The sequence below is a fragment of the Salvelinus namaycush genome, chromosome 27 (genome assembly GCF_016432855.1).
Source record: "Salvelinus namaycush isolate Seneca chromosome 27, SaNama_1.0, whole genome shotgun sequence".
In the NCBI taxonomy this organism is placed as follows: domain Eukaryota; kingdom Metazoa; phylum Chordata; class Actinopteri; order Salmoniformes; family Salmonidae; genus Salvelinus; species Salvelinus namaycush.
Window position 1 is genome coordinate 12436303 of NC_052333.1, and position 17043 is coordinate 12453345.

The 17043-nt window shown below is 49.2% G+C and overlaps 1 protein-coding gene across 1 annotated transcript in view; it reads right to left on the reverse strand.

Annotated features, from left to right (window-relative positions):
- The window catches only part of LOC120022038 (inactive phospholipase C-like protein 2), a 32325-nt gene extending 18279 nt beyond the window's left edge, over window positions 1–14046 (reverse strand). Inside the window, exons 1-6 of the mRNA XM_038965834.1 lie at window positions 13966–14046; window positions 13023–13124; window positions 12645–12794; window positions 5039–5199; window positions 4498–4736; window positions 3479–3642 (exon numbers count right to left, since the gene is read on the reverse strand). Of these exons, the coding sequence (XP_038821762.1) occupies window positions 3479–3642; window positions 4498–4736; window positions 5039–5199; window positions 12645–12794; window positions 13023–13124; window positions 13966–14046 (897 nt within the window). The remainder of the gene's footprint in view (window positions 1–3478; window positions 3643–4497; window positions 4737–5038; window positions 5200–12644; window positions 12795–13022; window positions 13125–13965) is intronic.
- Between the last annotated feature and the right edge of the window lie 2997 nt (window positions 14047–17043).

The following is a 17043-nucleotide window of genomic DNA, read 5'->3' on the forward strand; positions in this document are numbered from 1 at the left end:
AGAGCACATGAGCTCATGTTGCACAACATTTCTACAGACTATGCAATTGTAGAGTTTTGATGGCCTCTATTAAAAAGAGGAGGATCCCATCAGATTTCTATAGGCTAGGACTACTATATTTATTTCTCAACTTTACTAATATTAAGCACATTGCTTCATTTTACAACATGAGTATAGCCTACCTAGCTGGCATGAAAATGAACAACGGGAAAAGCGTCCTCCATTATCTATTTAAGTGCATAAATGATATGTATTTTTTCTAAATCAAAACTAATTTCACACATATATTATGTAATATATGTAAAGACAAGATTAAATTAAGAATAGTCTGATGGCTGACAATATTATAATTTGTGAATGATGTATTATCACTGAATGATGCCCAGCATGTGCAGTAAGGCAAGAAGCAGCACATGCTTTTTTCCCAGACTTTTTCAAATCGTAGTCACACACATCACGTAACCTAGCCCATAGGCCTATATGTTTTGATAAGGTTTGTATCACAACTAAAGTGGCCAAATAACTCTAAATGTAGCCTAGGCCTAGAACCATGGAACACGCTTAGAGAGCACATAGCCTACAGAGCCTAGTGAAAGATGTGTTCTTATAAACTCAGTCATTACACAAGCATGTGTGAAAACAGAGTTTTGACTGGCCACTATTTAAAAGAGGATCCTAGCTTTCTCGTGCTGCTAGTAGGCCTAGGCTATATCAGATAAGTTTCTTCTTTATTTGCATAAGAAAAATGTGGCCTTTTATAAACATATTTCAAGCAACTATACTGCACTTTATATGACTGGAGACATTAGCAGAATCTTTTGTAATATGTCAAATTTAAGGGTAGTCAACTCAGCTGGCACTGACAAACAATCAATAAAAACGACGTTGTCCATATAATAGGCCGGAGAGAAGGGAAGACACAAATATAGTATGACGTCCATCTAAACTGGAGGAGGAAATGATTGTCCAAAAACATACAGATCCAACAATGATATATATTGAATATGCGCATAAATAACTCTAAATTAAGCATATGGGAGGACATGTGTCTTTGTTAGCCTGTCTAGGACAGGGGTTCCGCTAGCGGAACTCCGCCCACATTCCACTGAAAAGGCAGCGCGCGAAATTCAAAAAAATATTTTGTAGAAATATTAAACTTTCACACATTAACAAGTCCAATACAGCAAATGAAAGATAAACATCTTGTGAATCCAGCCTACATGTCCGATTTTTTAAATGTTTTACAGCGAAAACACCACGTATATTTATGTTAGCTCACCACCAAATACAAAAAAGCACAGACATTTCTTTCACAGCACAGGTAGCTTGCACAAAACCAACCAAACTAACCAAGAACCAACCAAACTAACCAAGAAACAACTTCATCAGATGACAGTCTTATAACATGTTATACAATAAATCTATGTTTTGTTCGAAAAATTTGCATATTTGAGGTATAAATGTAAAATAAAGTTTTACATTGCAGCTACCATCACAAATAGCACCGAAGCAGCCAGAGTAATTACAGAGACCAACGTGAAATACCTAAATACTCATCATAAAACATTTATGAAAAATACATGGTGTACAGCAAATGAAAGACAAACATCTTGTGAATCCAGCCAATATTTCAGATTTGTTAAGTGTTTTACAGCGAAAACACAATATAGCATTATATTAGCTTACCACAATAGCCAAAAACACAACCCATTTATCAGCAGCAAAAGTTAGCGATCGTAAAAAAACAGCAAAAGATATATAATTTTTCACTAACCTTGATAAGCTTCATCAGATGACAGTCCTATAACATCAGGTTATACAATACACTTATGTTTTGTTCGAAAATGTGCATATTTAGAGCTGAAATCCGTGGTTATACATTGTGAAAACGTAGCAACTTTTTTCCAGAATCTCCGGATATATTTTCTGACACTCACCTATTCTGACCAAATAACTCATAATAAACTTTACTAAAAAATACATGTTGTACAGCAAATGATAGATACACTCGTTCTTAATGCAATCGTGTTAGAATTCTAAAAATAACTTTAGTACGACATACAGCTTACGTTATAGCGAGACAGTGCCCAAAATCTGAGCAGGAAAATAATACTAAACATTTGACAGAAATACGAAATAACATCATAAATGGGTCCTACTTTTGGTGAGCTTCCATCAGAATCTTGTACAAGGGGTCCTTTGTCCAGAATAATCGTTGTTTGGATTTAGAATGTCCTCTTCGTCTGTTGAATTAGCAACCAAAACTAGCCAAGTGGCGCGAAGCTGTCCATCGTCACCAAACGCAGAGAACGGAACACGCCAAAACACCCGAAAAAATTTCAATAATCTGATAAAACTATATTGAAAAAACATACTTTACGATGATATTATCACATTTATCAAATAAAATCAAAGCCGGAGATATTAGCCGTCTATAACGAAAGCTTTTCAGAAGCCAATGCTGATGTCCTTCCCGCGCCTTCCTGAACAAAGGAAATTGGGGTCATGTCATTCCAAGACCTCTCTTTTGACCTCAGATAAAGCTAGACACCCCATTTCACCGCTCACTGCCTATTGACATCTAGTGGAAGGCGTATGAAGTGCATGTATAGTCATAAATTTCAAGCAAATTAATGGGGAGGCCCTGGAACAGAGCCTCGATTTCAGATTTTTCACTTTCTGACAGGAAGTTTGCTGCAAAATGAGTTCTGTTTTACTCACAGATATAATTCAAACGGTTTTAGAAACTTGAGAGTGTTTTCTATCCAATAGTAATAATAATATGCATATTGTACGAGCAAGAATAGAGTACGAGGCCGTTTAAATTGGGCACGATTTTTCCCCAAAGTGAAAATAGCGCCCTCTATCCTCAACAGGTTTAACCACTGAACACAGAAGAGTGCGAACTCCCTCAGAAAATGTCCTTTCTATTTTATTCAGCTTTGTTCAATTGTATTTTTCATATTATAAAATAATGCCACAGAATTCTAAGCACATCTTGTCTGCTAAATGAACTAGTGTAGCCCACAGCCATATGGCATAGCCTCAGAATATGCTATTCTGTTATTCTGAAATTGGCTTCATTTTCTTCATATCATGTTTCTTTAGACCTGTCAAAAATAAATAATGGATTTATTGTGATGATGTAGGCTATATTACATGGATTTATTCGACTTTTTAAAATGTAGACGTTCCAAAGGTCTGCATCAGTGTCTTGTAGGCTGTGTGTTGAAGCCAGGAGATGCTAAACGTGTTTTTGTTAATTGTTGGTCAATTACCGTGAGACCGGCAGTTATTTGCATGACAATCACCGGCTGACAAAATTGACCGCCACAGCCCTAATTGCAGGGACACTTTATTTCTTATCAGCTAGACAGAGCTAAGAAGGACAAACGAGAAGGAAAAAAGAGGAGAAACAGGGAGAGAGAAAACACAGGAACAGATCTTCTGGTATAATATTCCTCTTCCCAATCCTTACCTGAGCCACGCCCTGCTCAGCCTCCAGGAACTTCATCAGATCTTTGGTATCCAGGAACTCCTTGTTGCTAGAGAACTGCACAAGCAGGAAGTAGATCTCCGGTCGGGTGCAAAGTTCGTGAAATACCTCAATGAACTCCTCCTTGGTGACCCTGTCCTCTATTTCTCCTCTTCTGTTGTCTGTGTTACCTTTACCCACCACCTCAGTTCTAGTCCCAGCCCCATCTCCTTTACCCACCACCTCAGTTCTAGTCCCAGCCCCATCTCCTTTACCCACCACCTCAGTTCTAGTCCCAGCCCCATCTCCTTTACCCACCACCTCAGTTCTAGTCCCAGCCCCATCTCCTTTACCCACCACCTCAGTTCTAGTCCCAGCCCCATCTCCTTTACCCACCACCTCAGTTCTAGTCCCAGCCCCATCTCCTTTACCAACCACCTCAGTTCTAGTCCCAGCCCCATCTCCTTTACCCACCACCTCAGTTCTAGTCCCAGCCCCATCTCCTTTACCGACCACCTCAGTTCTAGTCCCAGCCCCATCTCCTTTACCGACCACCTCAGTTCTAGTCCCAGCCCCATCTCCTTTACCCACCACCTCAGTTCTAGTCCTAGCCCCATCTCCTTTACCCACCACCTCAGTTCTAGTCCCAGCCCCATCTCCTTTACCCACCACCTCAGTTCTAGTCCCAGCCCCATCTCCTTTACCCACCACATCAGTTCTAGTCCCAGCCCCATCTCCTTTACCCACCACCTCGGTTCTAGTCCCAGCTCCATCTCCTTTACCGACCACCTCGGTTCTAGTCCCAGCCCCATCTCCTTTACTGACCACCTCGGTTCTAGTCCCAGCCCCATCTCCTTTACCGACCACCTCAGTTCTAGTCCTAGCCCCATCTCCTTTACCGACCACCTCAATTCCATCCCCAGAACCAGTCCCAGCTACAACTGAAGTCCCAACCATTGCTTCAGGTCCAGCCACAGCCCCAACATCAGTTCGAACTCCAGTTGTCCGAGCCCCCCTCGTCCTCTCTTTGATTCGATGGAGCTCCTTAAACCTGCGTTCTACTTTCCCACTTCTCACTCCAGGGTTAACACTCTTGATCAGTCCTACAGCCGACCGCAAACTGATCCCCTCCTCCTCTCTTCCACCGAGTCCATTTGAAACAACCTTAGAGGAGAACATCTCTGCTAGCCAGACGAGACGAAGGCTGTCCTCACTGCTGGCTATCATGTCCATGGCATGCTTCCCATACAGAATCAGATACCTAGGATGAGACAGAGAAGGATTACAAGGAGATGTCGTCATAATTTAAAGATACTAGGGTAGGAAATAATATGGGAGATGAGCCAACTCTTCCAATTGTTTTCATTCACTTCCATTGTCTAACTGGGACTTCCATTTGGGTGCCAGTGGATCTTCAGATCATTACGGTATGACATCACTGGGCCATGGAGAGTTGGCTAAACTACAGCACAACCAGATCTGGCAACCCGGAAATACTTTGTCGACATGTATTCTACATCAAGATCTGGCAACCCGGCAAGACATTGACGACATGTATCCTACCTCAGGCCAGTTACCCAAACGTTGGCCACCTCTGCAGAGTTAGCTACCAGGTCCAGAGCTTCATAGGTCTCTCCGTAGATGATAGAGAAGGCACAGTCCTCAGAGATCTGGTCATAGATGCCGTTGGTCCTAAATGTCTCTGTGTTGCGGCCGGTGCGGACCTGGAATGACACAAAGAAGGATCCAATCAAAAGAGACCTGGAAGTACAGAACAGTATACAAGGAGTCAACTGTTCCTATTGTTTCACCGAGTTCCATTCACTGACTGAATGTTCTATTTGGCTCCAAGACAGTGCTGAAGAATAGTCAACTCCTGATGAGTGCAAACTCCATTTAAATGTATTGCAGATCATCCAATTAAAATTGTTCTGGTTCAGTGCATAAACTCACTCATGGCATTCCCTAGCCATTGCATTTATCAGGAGTTAACTCTATTATGATTCATAGCATCCCTGCCTCCACTTTGTTCTGCTCCTGGGTGTGTACCTATGTTACGAATCCCGCCGAGGATGGTGCCTCTTCCCGTTCGGGCAGCGCTCGGCGGTCATCGTCTCCGGCCTACTAGCTGCCACCGATCCCCTTTTTCTGTTTTCATTTAGTTTTGTCTAATTGGTTGCACCTGTTTTGTGTTTAGGGTTAGTGAGCTATTTAAACCCAGTTGGCCCGCCGACTTTTGTGCGGGCTTGTTATTCTGTTTTGTGGTGTTTGTTATAGTGTGGATTTTGTCCTAGTTATTTTTGGACTGTATCTTTTGGACCCGCCCTTTTGTTGTGTGGCGTAGCCGTCTCATTTATATTCTGTTTGGAATATTAAAATATCCACTTGCTCGGAACTACCCTGCTCTCTGCGCCTGACTCCTTCATTCACCATTGGAATTGTAACAGAAGCCCGCACCAAACCATGGAGTCAGCAGAAGCAGCGACCACCCCTCTTCCATCGATGGAGGAGCGTGTCCTCCATCACACCACCGTTCTCCATAGGATTGGTTCGGCGATGGACATGATGATGGAGAGGATGGAGCGATGGGAGAGGAGTGGTTTCCCGACGTCTACTCCAGCTCCTTCACAGACGTCGCAACCTACTCCTTCCACGTCAGCGTCTGGTTCCGGCGCGTTGCGTCTCACGCTCCCGAGGGAATACGACAGAGCGGTGGCTGGGTGCCAGGGGTTTTTGCTCCAGTTGGAGCTCTACTTGGCTACCGTTCATCCGACTCCCTCGGGAGAGGAGAGTGTTAGCCTCCTCATCTCCTGTCTGACGGGTAGAGCCCTGGAATGGGCCAACGCGGTCTGGAACGGCCCAGACTCGGTTCGGGACCACTACCCAGAGTTCACCCGCCGCTTTCGGGCCGTATTTGAACACCCTCAGGAGGGCCGTGCGGTGGGTGAGCGACTTTTCCACCTCAGACAGGAGACGAGGAGTGCGCAAGACTTCGCGTTGGAGTTCCGGACCTTGGCTGCTGGTGCGGGGTGGAATGACAGGGCCCTGATGGACCATTACCGATGTAGCCTTCGGGAGGACGTCCGTTGGGAGCTAGCTTGTCGGGACACTACACTCTCCCTCAATGAGCTCATTGACATGTCGATACGACTGGACAACCTGCTAGCTGCCCGCGGGCGTTCAGAGGGGGACCTGTCAGTTCCACCTCCCAGCCCTCCTGCTTCAACTCCGATGGAGTTGGGAGGAGCTGCATCTAGGGGGACCGGAGGAGGTGGCTCCTCTTGCACCTACTGTGGCCGGAGAGGACACACTTCGGACCGGTGCTGGAGGAGTCCATCTGGGAGTCGAGATGGCAGGCGGAATACTTCTCGGCCACCCCAGGTGAGTAGGCACAAGACTCACCCTGAGCTCCCTGTTGGTCACATGTTTTTGGTTATTTTTTTCCCTGCGTTTTTCCCCTCTCTCCAGCATAAGGCGCTAGTCGACTCAGGCGCAGCTGGGAGTTTTATGGATCGCGGACTCGCCCGTAAGTTGGGTATTCCGCTGGTGCAGATAGACCCACCTTTCCCCGTGCACTCCTTAGATAGCCGACCGTTAGGGTCAGGGCTGATCAGGGAGGCCACGATTCCGCTGGACATGGTAACGCAGGGGGATCATAGGGAGCAGATCAGTTTCTACCTTATTGATTCACCTGGGTTTCCAGTGGTGTTGGGGGTTCCCTGGCTAGCCATTCACAATCCCCTCATTTCCTGGAGACAGGGAGCTCTTCAGGGGTGGTCAGAGGAGTGTTCAGGTAGGTGTGTGGGAGTTTCCATCGGTGCCACGTCGGTGGAGAGTCCAGACCAGGTTTCCACTGTGCGCATTCCCCCAGAATATGCCGATTTGGCTATCGCTTTTAGTAAGAAAAAAGCGACCAAATTACCACCTCATCGACGGTGGGATTGCGTGATAAACCTCCAGGAGAACGCTGCACTTCCCAGGAGTCACGTGTACCCATTGTCACAGGAGGAAACGTTGGCTATGGAGACATATGTCACGGAAGCTCTGAGACAAGGGTTCATTCGGCCCTCCATGTCACCCGCCTCATCGAGTTTCTTTTTTGTGAGAAAAAAGGAGGGAGGACTGCGTCCGTGCATTGATTATCGAGGTCTCAATTCAATCACAGTGGGATTTAGTTATCCGCTACCTCTCATCGCTACGGCGGTGGAATCATTCCACGGAGCGCGTTTTTTCACAAAACTGGACCTCAGGAGCGCGTATAATCTGGTGCGTATTCGGGGAGGAGACGAGTGGAAAACAGCGTTTAGTACCACATCAGGCCACTATGAGTACCTCGTCATGCCGTATGGGTTGAAGAATGCCCCAGCCGTCTTCCAATCCTTTGTAGATGAGATTCTCAGGGACTTGCACGGGCAGGGTGTGGTAGTATATATTGATGACATCTTGATCTATTCTGCCACACGCGCCGCGCATGTCTCCCTGGTGCGCAGGGTCCTTGGGCGACTGCTGGAGCATGACCTATACGTCAAGGCTGAGAAATGTGTGTTCTCCAAACAAGCCGTTTCCTTCCTGGGTTATCGCATTTCCACCTCGGGGGTGGTGATGGAGTGTGACCGCGTTAACGCCGTGCGTAATTGGCCGACTCCGACCACGGTAAAGGAGGTGCAGCGGTTTTTAGGGTTTGCCAATTACTACCGGAGGTTTATCTGGGGTTTTGGCCAAGTGGCGGCGCCCATTACCTCACTGCTGAAGGGGGGGGGGGGGGGGGGCGGTGCGTCTACGGTGGTCGGCCGAGGCAGATGGAGCCTTCAACCAGTTGAAGGCACGGTTTACTGAGGCTCCCGTGTTGGCGCATCAGGACCCTTCATTAGCGTTCATAGTGGAGGTGGATGCGTCCGAGGCTGGTGTTGGAGCCGTGCTATCACAGCGCTCGGGCACGCCACCGAAGCTCCGTCCCTGTGCTTTCTTTTCTAAGAAGCTGGGTCCGGCGGAGCGGAACTATGATGTGGGGGACCGGGAGTTACTAGCTATGGTAAAAGCCCTGAAGGTGTGGAGACACTGGCTTGAGGGGGCTAAATACCCTTTCCTCATCTGGACTGACCACCGCAATCTGGAGTATATCCGAGCGGCGAAGAGACTGAATCCGCGTCAGGCTAGGTGGGCCATGTTCTTTACACGCTTTAGATTTACGATCTCTTATAGACCAGGTTCCCTCAACACTAGGGCCGACGCGCTGTCCCGTCTCTATGACACCGAGGACCGGCCCATCGATCTGACTCCCATCCTTCCAGCCTCTTGGCTGGTGGCCCCGGTGGTATGGGAGGTGGACGCGGACATCGAGCGGGCGTTGAGGGTAGAACCTGCGCCTTCCCAGTGTCCGACTGGCCTTAGGTACGTACCGCTTGGTGTCCGTGATCGATTGATTCGGTGGGCTCACACACTACCTTCTTCGGGTCATCCGGGGATTGAGAGGACAGTGCGGGGTCTTAGGGGGAAATACTGGTGGCCCACCTTGGCTATGGACGTGAGGCTCTATGTCTCCTCCTGTTCGGTATGCGCACAGAGTAAGGCTCCTAGGCACCTGCCGAGAGGGAAGTTACAACCCCTCCCGGTTCCACAACGGCCATGGTCTCATCTATCGGTAGATTTTCTTTCTGATCTTCCCCCATCTCAGGGGAACACTACCGTTCTGGTCGTTGTGGATCGGTTCTCTAAGTCCTGTCGTCTCCTCCCATTGCCTGGTCTCCCTACGGCCCTACAGACTGCGGAGGCTCTATTTACCCACGTCTTCCGGCACTACGGGGTGCCGGAGGACATCGTATCTGATCGAGGTCCCCAGTTCACATCCCGGGTGTGGAGGGCGTTTATGGAGCGTCTGGGGGTCTCGGTCAGCCTTACCTCTGGGTATCACCCCGAAAGTAATGGGCAGGTGGAGAGAGTGAACCAGGAAGTGGGTAGGTTTCTGAGGTCGTATTGCCAGGACCGGCCAGGAGAATGGGCGAGGTACGTCCCGTGGGCAGAGTTGGCCCAGAACTCACTCCGCCACTCATCAACGAACATGTCGCCTCCCTGCGGACCTGGCATCCTTTCACTCCCTCCTCTCTACATTTTCCTCTTCTGTCTCTGCTGCTAAAGCCACTTTCTACCACTCTAAATTCCAAGCATCTGCCTCTAACCCTAGGAAGCTCTTTGCCACCTTCTCCTCCCTCCTGAATCCTCCTCCCCCTCCCCCCCCCTCCTCCCTCTCTGCGGATGACTTCGTCAACCATTTTGAAAAGAAGGTCGACGACATCCGATCCTCGTTTGCTAAGTCAAACGACACCGCTGGTTCTGCCCACACTGCCCTACCCTGTGCTTTGACCTCTTTCTCCCCTCTCTCTCCAGATGAAATCTCGCGTCTTGTGACGGCCGGCCGCCCAACAACCTGCCCGCTTGACCCTATCCCATCCTCTCTTCTCCAGACCATTTCCGGAGACCTCCTCCCTTACCTCACCTCGCTCATCAACTCATCCTTGACCGCTGGCTACGTCCCTTCCGTCTTCAAGAGAGCGAGAGTTGCACCCCTTCTGAAAAAAACTACACTCGATCCCTCCGATGTCAACAACTACAGACCAGTATCCCTTCTTTCTTTTCTCTCCAAAACTCTTGAACGTGCCGTCCTTGGCCAGCTCTCCTGCTATCTCTCTCAGAATGACCTTCTTGATCCAAATCAGTCAGGTTTCAAGACTAGTCATTCAACTGAGACTGCTCTTCTCTGTGTCACGGAGGCGCTCCGCACTGCTAAAGCTAACTCTCTCCTCTGCTCTCATCCTTCTAGACCTATCGGCTGCCTTTGATACTGTGAACCATCAGATCCTCCTCTCCACCCTCTCCGAGTTGGGCATCTCCGGCGCGGCCCACGCTTGGATTGCGTCCTACCTGACAGGTCGCTCCTACCAGGTGGCGTGGCGAGAATCTGTCTCCGCACCACGTGCTCTCACCACTGGTGTCCCCCAGGGCTCTGTTCTAGGCCCTCTCCTATTCTCGCTATACACCAAGTCACTTGGCTCTGTCATATCCTCACATGGTCTCTCCTATCATTGCTATGCAGACGACACACAATTAATCTTCTCCTTTCCCCCTTCTGATAACCAGGTGGCGAATCGCATCTCTGCATGTCTGGCAGACATATCAGTGTGGATGACGGATCACCACCTCAAGCTGAACCTCGGCAAGACGGAGCTGCTCTTCCTCCCGGGGAAGGACTGCCCGTTCCATGATCTCGCCATCACGGTTGACAACTCCATTGTGTCCTCCTCCCAGAGTGCTAAGAACCTTGGCGTGATCCTGGACAACACCCTGTCATTCTCAACTAACATCAAGGCGGTGACCCGTTCCTGTAGGTTCATGCTCTACAACATTCGCAGAGTACGACCCTGCCTCACACAGGAAGCGGCGCAGGTCCTAATCCAGGCACTTGTCATCTCCCGTCTGGATTACTGCAACTCGCTGTTGGCTGGGCTCCCTGCCTGTGCCATTAAACCCCTACAACTCATCCAGAACGCCGCAGCCCGTCTGGTGTTCAACCTTCCCAAGTTCTCTCACGTCACCCCGCTCCTCCGCTCTCTCCACTGGCTTCCAGTTGAAGCTCGCATCCGCTACAAAACCATGGTGCTTGCCTACGGAGCTGTGAGGGGAACGGCACCTCCGTACCTTCAGGCTCTGATCAGGCCCTACACCCAAACAAGGGCACTGCGTTCATCCACCTCTGGCCTGCTCGCCTCCCTACCTCTGAGGAAGTACAGTTCCCGCTCAGCCCAGTCAAAACTGTTCGCTGCTCTGGCACCCCAATGGTGGAACAAACTCCCTCACGACGCCAGGTCAGCGGAGTCAATCACCACCTTCCGGAGACACCTGAAACCCCACCTCTTTAAGGAATACCTAGGATAGGATAAAGTAATCCTTCTAACCCCCCCCCCCCCCCCCCCCCTTAAAAGATTTAGATGCACTATTGTAAAGTGGTTGTTCCACTGGATATCATAAGGTGAATGCACCAATTTGTAAGTCGCTCTGGATAAGAGCGTCTGCTAAATGACTTAAATGTAAATGTAAATGTCGCCATTCGAATGCGTACTGGAGTACCAGCCGGTCCTGGCTCCGTGGCATCAGAGCCAGACCGAAGCTCCTGCGGTGGAGGAGTGGGTACAGCGCTCTAGAGAGACCTGGCGGGCAGTCCAGGACTCTCTCAGGCAGGCCAGTGAACGGCAGCTCACTGACCGCCACCGCTCGCTTACCGCCACCGCAGTGAGGCCCCTGTGTTCGCACCAGGGGACAGGGTCTGGCTCTCGGCCCGAAACCTGCCCCTCCGCCTGCCCTGCCGGAAGCTGGGGCCGCAGTGTGTGGGGCCATTTAAAGTCCTGAGGAGGATAAACGAGGTGTGTTATAGATTACAACTTCCCTCTTACTATCGTATTAACCCCTCGTTTCATGTGTCTCTCCTCAGGCCGGTGGTAGCTGGTCCCCTTCAGGAAAATGAGGTGCCGGAGGTCCCTCCGCCCCCTCTTGACATCGAGGGGTCCCCGGCGTACACGGTACGAGCTATTCTGGACTCGAGACGCCGGGTGAGGGGCCTGCAGTACCTCGTGGACTGGGAGGGGTACGGTCCGGAGGAGAGATGCTGGGTACCGGTGGGGGACATTTTGGATCCTTCCCTCTTGAGGGACTTTCACCGCCTCCACCCGGATCGCCCTGCTCCTCGCCCTCCGGGTCGCCCTCGAGGCCGGGGTCGGAGCGCTGCGGGAGCCGCGCGTCGGGAGGGGGGTACTGTTACGAATCCTGTTACGAATGGTCGTCGTCTCCGGCCAACTAGCTGCCACCGATCCCCTTTTTCTGTTTTCATTTAGTTTTGTCTAATTGGTTGCACCTGTTTTGTGTTTAGGGTTAGTGAGCTATTTAAACCCAGTTGGCCCGCCGACTTTTGTGCGGGCTTGTTATTCTGTTTTGTGGTGTTTGTTATAGTGTGGATTTTGTCCTAGTTATTTTTGGACTGTATCTTGACGCGCCCTTTTGTTGTGTGGCGTAGCCGTCTCATTTATATTCTGTTTGGAATATTAAAATATCCACTTGCTCGGAACTACCCTGCTCTCTGCGCCTGACTCCTTCATTCACCATTGGAATCGTAACAACCTACCTCTCTGATGGAGGAGACGGCGATGCGGGCCTTGTCTGACTCCTTCTTGGAGGGCTCCCATCGCAGGGCCTGCAGACCTGACTCCAGCAGGTAGTAGCGTTGGTAGACCCGTGAGTTGGAGCGCACCTTCCGCAGCTCAGTACCCCTCACCTGAGACAAACAGCACGTCAATTATGCACAGACCTTGATCCTATTCACTGGGAAGCAAACTGGACGAAACGGACTACCTGGCCAATGACAAACGCCTGATTTCGTTTTCCGTTGCGAAGCGTTTTTCAACGGTGTGCACTAATGAATAACTGAAACCAACAGACACTGCCACTGCATAACTGTATAACTAGTTTATAACTAGTGTGTGTAACAGATGATGTTCCCCACCATAGCACTGATGCAGTCTGCAGCGCTGCTGATCTTCCTCTCAGAGAGACTGCTGCTGAAGGAGACTGTCTTCTTCCTCTCATGACCAGCACGAGAACCATCCTACAGAGAGACAGAGGGAGGTTCAAAGGGAGGGATGGAGGGAGGGAGACAGAGGGGAAGAGGATGAGAGGGGAAGCGATAGGAGGAAATTGGGAAAGTGGAGAGAGAGTGGAGCAGAGGGAAAGGGAGAAAGAGAGAGATATTAATACAGATGAATCTACACTCCAACCAGCACAGGTTCATTACACTCTGTAGTTGTTCCTTCTGATATCATGTATCAGAGTGCCTTTGCCCTTCACCATTAACCCATTAATAACCCATTAATCAAACACTGATGGGCTTTGAGAATTCTAAATCCGATTGTCCTCAATGACTGGCCTCCAAATCGTCTATCTGAGTTCTAAATCACTGTTCCGCACAATCAACCACTCAAAAGGGCAGCTTGAGAGACATTAAAGGGAAGGATGACAACATTGTTTGGGGGTGATGGAGTGGGTTTATTTAATTACAGATATATCTAGCTCTAGAAAAAAACTGTCAAAGACAATCAGTAGCAGCATCAATGCTGGAGTCTGACAGAATGATGGAGCATCAGGAAAGACAGAGGGAACACTGTTGCGTTCTGTAATCCAATCACGTTAACACACATTGAAAGGTGCCATGACGCGGCCAATGACGACTGGCGACCTTATCATTCAGCCTAGTCAATACACAAGAACAGATTTAAACCTAAAAAATGTTGGGCCTCCTGAGTGGCGCAGCGGTCTAAGGCACTGCAGTGCTTGAGGCATCACTACAGACCTGGGTTCGATCCCAGGCTGCGTCACAGCCAGCCGTGACCCGGAGACCCATGAGGCAGTGCACAATTGGCCCAGCGTCGTTAGGGGAGGGTTTGGCAGACTGGAATTTCCTGCTCTAGCAGCTCCTTGTGGCAGGACGGCTGACTTCGGTCGCCAGCTGCACTGTGTTTCTTCTGACACATTGGTGTGGCTGGCTTCCGGGTTAAGCAAGCAGTGTGTCAAGAAGTTGTGCGGCTTGGCCTGGTTGTGTTTCAGAGGATGCATGGCTCTTGACCTTTGCCTCTCCCGAGTCTGTAGGGGAGTTGCAGCGGTGGGACAAGACTGTAACTACCAATTGGGGAGAAAAAGGGGTGAACCTCTTTTTAAATTTTTTTATTATTCAGAATAAATTCAATATAAACCCACACAAAAACCCATAGAGAAATTGACCTTAGCAGTTGTAATGGCACAGCCTTCTATATGTCATTCTATGGACCCTTCTGTCTTCTGCATCTCCTATCTTCTGCATCTCCCTCATCACCGTGCTTCTACACCTGCATTGCTTGCTGTTTGGGGTTTTAGGCTGGGTTTCTGTACAGCACTTTGAGATATCAGCTGATGTAAGAAGGACTATATAAATACATTTGATTTGATTTGATCTCCTTCTGTCTTCTGCATCTCCTCCTGTCTTCTGCATCTCCTCCTGTCTTCTGCATCTCCTCTTGTCTTCTGCATCTCCTCCTGTCTTCTGCATCTCCTCATGTCTTCTGCATCTGCGTTAACCTTGTTCAGAAGCTCTAGATGTAACTGTGTGCTAAATGACCATGTAATTTCGTTAAGGTTGCCTGCGTCATCAACTGATCTGGGTCAAAGGTTAGTTGGCTAGTCAGGCATGACCAATGAAAAGCCCCTTTGACTGTTCACTGTAAACTGTAGGACTGTTCAGTAGAAAGAGGGAGAGAAAGAAAGGGAAAGAAAGAGAGAGGGAGAGAGGCGGAAAGAGAGAGAGGGGTGAAAGAGATTGAGCGAGAGAGGAAGAAAGATTGGGAGAGGGGGGAAAGAGAGAGTGTGGAAATTCCTGTTATGTATACTTGAGTGTGTTCACAGAGAGGTGAGAAGGGGAGAAGCAGAAAGGCAGCAGTGTTTTTTTTATGTGGAGTATGAATGAACGTGTGAACAAGAAAAGACCATTGATGAAAGATGAAAGGGGTTTCCCTCACATCAGCAGGGGTGGAGAAGGAATCCCATCCTCCTTTTAACGCAGTGTACATACAGTGTGTGTTGGTGTTGGTGTGTGTGTTTGTCCAATCAGATTTGCATGTAAAAATGTTGTCTATTGTGGGCATCCCAAGTGGCGCAGCGGTCTAAGGCACTGCATCCCAGTGCTAGAGGTGTCACTACAGACCCGGGTTCAGCGGTCTCAGTCACTGCATCCCAGTGCTAGAGGTGTCACTACAGACCCGGGTTCAGCGGTCTAAGGCACTGCATCCCAGTGCTAGAGGTGTCACTACAGACCCGGGTTCAGCGGTCTAAGGCACTGCATCCCAGTGCTAGAGGTGTCACTACAGACCCGGGTTCAGCGGTCTCGGGCACTGCATCCCAGTGCTAGAGGTGTCACTACAGACCCGTGTTCAGCGGTCTAAGGCACTGCATCCCAGTGCTAGAGGTGTCACTACAGACCCGGGTTCAGCGGTCTAAGGTACTGCATCACAGTGCTAGAGGTGTCACTACAGACCCGGGTTCAGCGGTCTAAGGCATTGCATCCCAGTGCTAGAGGTGTCACTACAGACCCGGGTTCGATCCTGGGATGTGTCACAACCGGCCATGATCGGGAGTTCCATAGGGCGGCACACAATTGGCCCAGCGTCGTCCGGGTTGGGAGAGCGTTTCCTCCGACACATTGGTGTGGCTGAATTCTGGGTTAAGCGGGTGGGTGTTAAGAAGCGAGGTTTGGCGGGTCATGTTCCAGAGGACGCATGACTCGACCTTCACCTCCCGAGCCCGTTAGGGGGCGAAAAATGGGGTAAAATACCCCCCAAAAAATCTATAGTTGTCTATCCCTGTACCAAAACTAGTTTTCTCCTGTGGACATTATGAGAATGTTTGATCAGTGACACATTGTAACCACTGCATGAACAACCAGAGAGAGGGAGCTAGAGAGAGAACAGTGGTGGTGTTTAAGTCCCTGCTCCTTCATGTGACTCCACCTCAAACAGATCTTCTCCCAACAGGGATAAATTATGTCTGATCTCCTTATCAACTCTTCTCTATTCCCTCTCTTTTCTTGTTCCTGGAAGAGAAAGAATGAGTATCCCTTGCCTTTCTGCTGCTTCTATGAGAATATCATGGCAGAAAGACTGGTTGCGCACGCACACACAGACAGAAAACTGTACTAGATACAGAGCTGCTCTGCTGTCATAGAAAATCAATGTGGCACTACATCTACAGTACTTCAACAGTACCATTAGGGTTTCTCCACAGCCATTCACACCCAAGTGAAATCACTGGACATACAGTAAATACCATCCAAATGCATTTAAAGACTTGTTTCTCTCGCAGTTCAAAGCCACGGTAAGATAATACAGACTTCAATTTAATCAGTCTATTATTGTTTTTGTGGGGGGCACACGAGGAGATTGGCGGAGTCAGGTAGGAGACCTGAGCCAACTCCCCGTGTGCCCCCCACAAAAACAATTCTGGGGCTGCCTCTCGTGCACTTTTCCTCGAGCCAACTCCTCATAGCGTCGCCGCTCCGCCTTAGCTGCCTCCAGCTCCTCTTTAGGACGGCAATACTCTCCCGGCTGTGCACAGGGTCCTTTGCCGTCCATGATTTCCTCCCATGTCCAGGAGTCCATTCCACCACGCTGCTTGGTCCTTTGGTGGTGGGTAGTTCTGTTGGAGCCTGTTGGTGGAAGAAGGTGAGGACCAAGGTGCAGCGTGGTACGTGTCCATGATTTTTATTATAACCGAACACTAGAACAAAAATTATCAAAACGGCACAAACGAAACAGTTCTATCTGGTGTAGACACACAAAACAGAAAACAACTACCCACAAACACAGGTGGGAACAGGGTACCTAAGTATGGTTCTCAATCAGAGACAACGATAGACAGCTGCCTCTGATTGAGAACCACACACGGCCAAACACAAAGAAATAGACAACATAGAACACCAGACATAGAATGCCCACCACAACTCA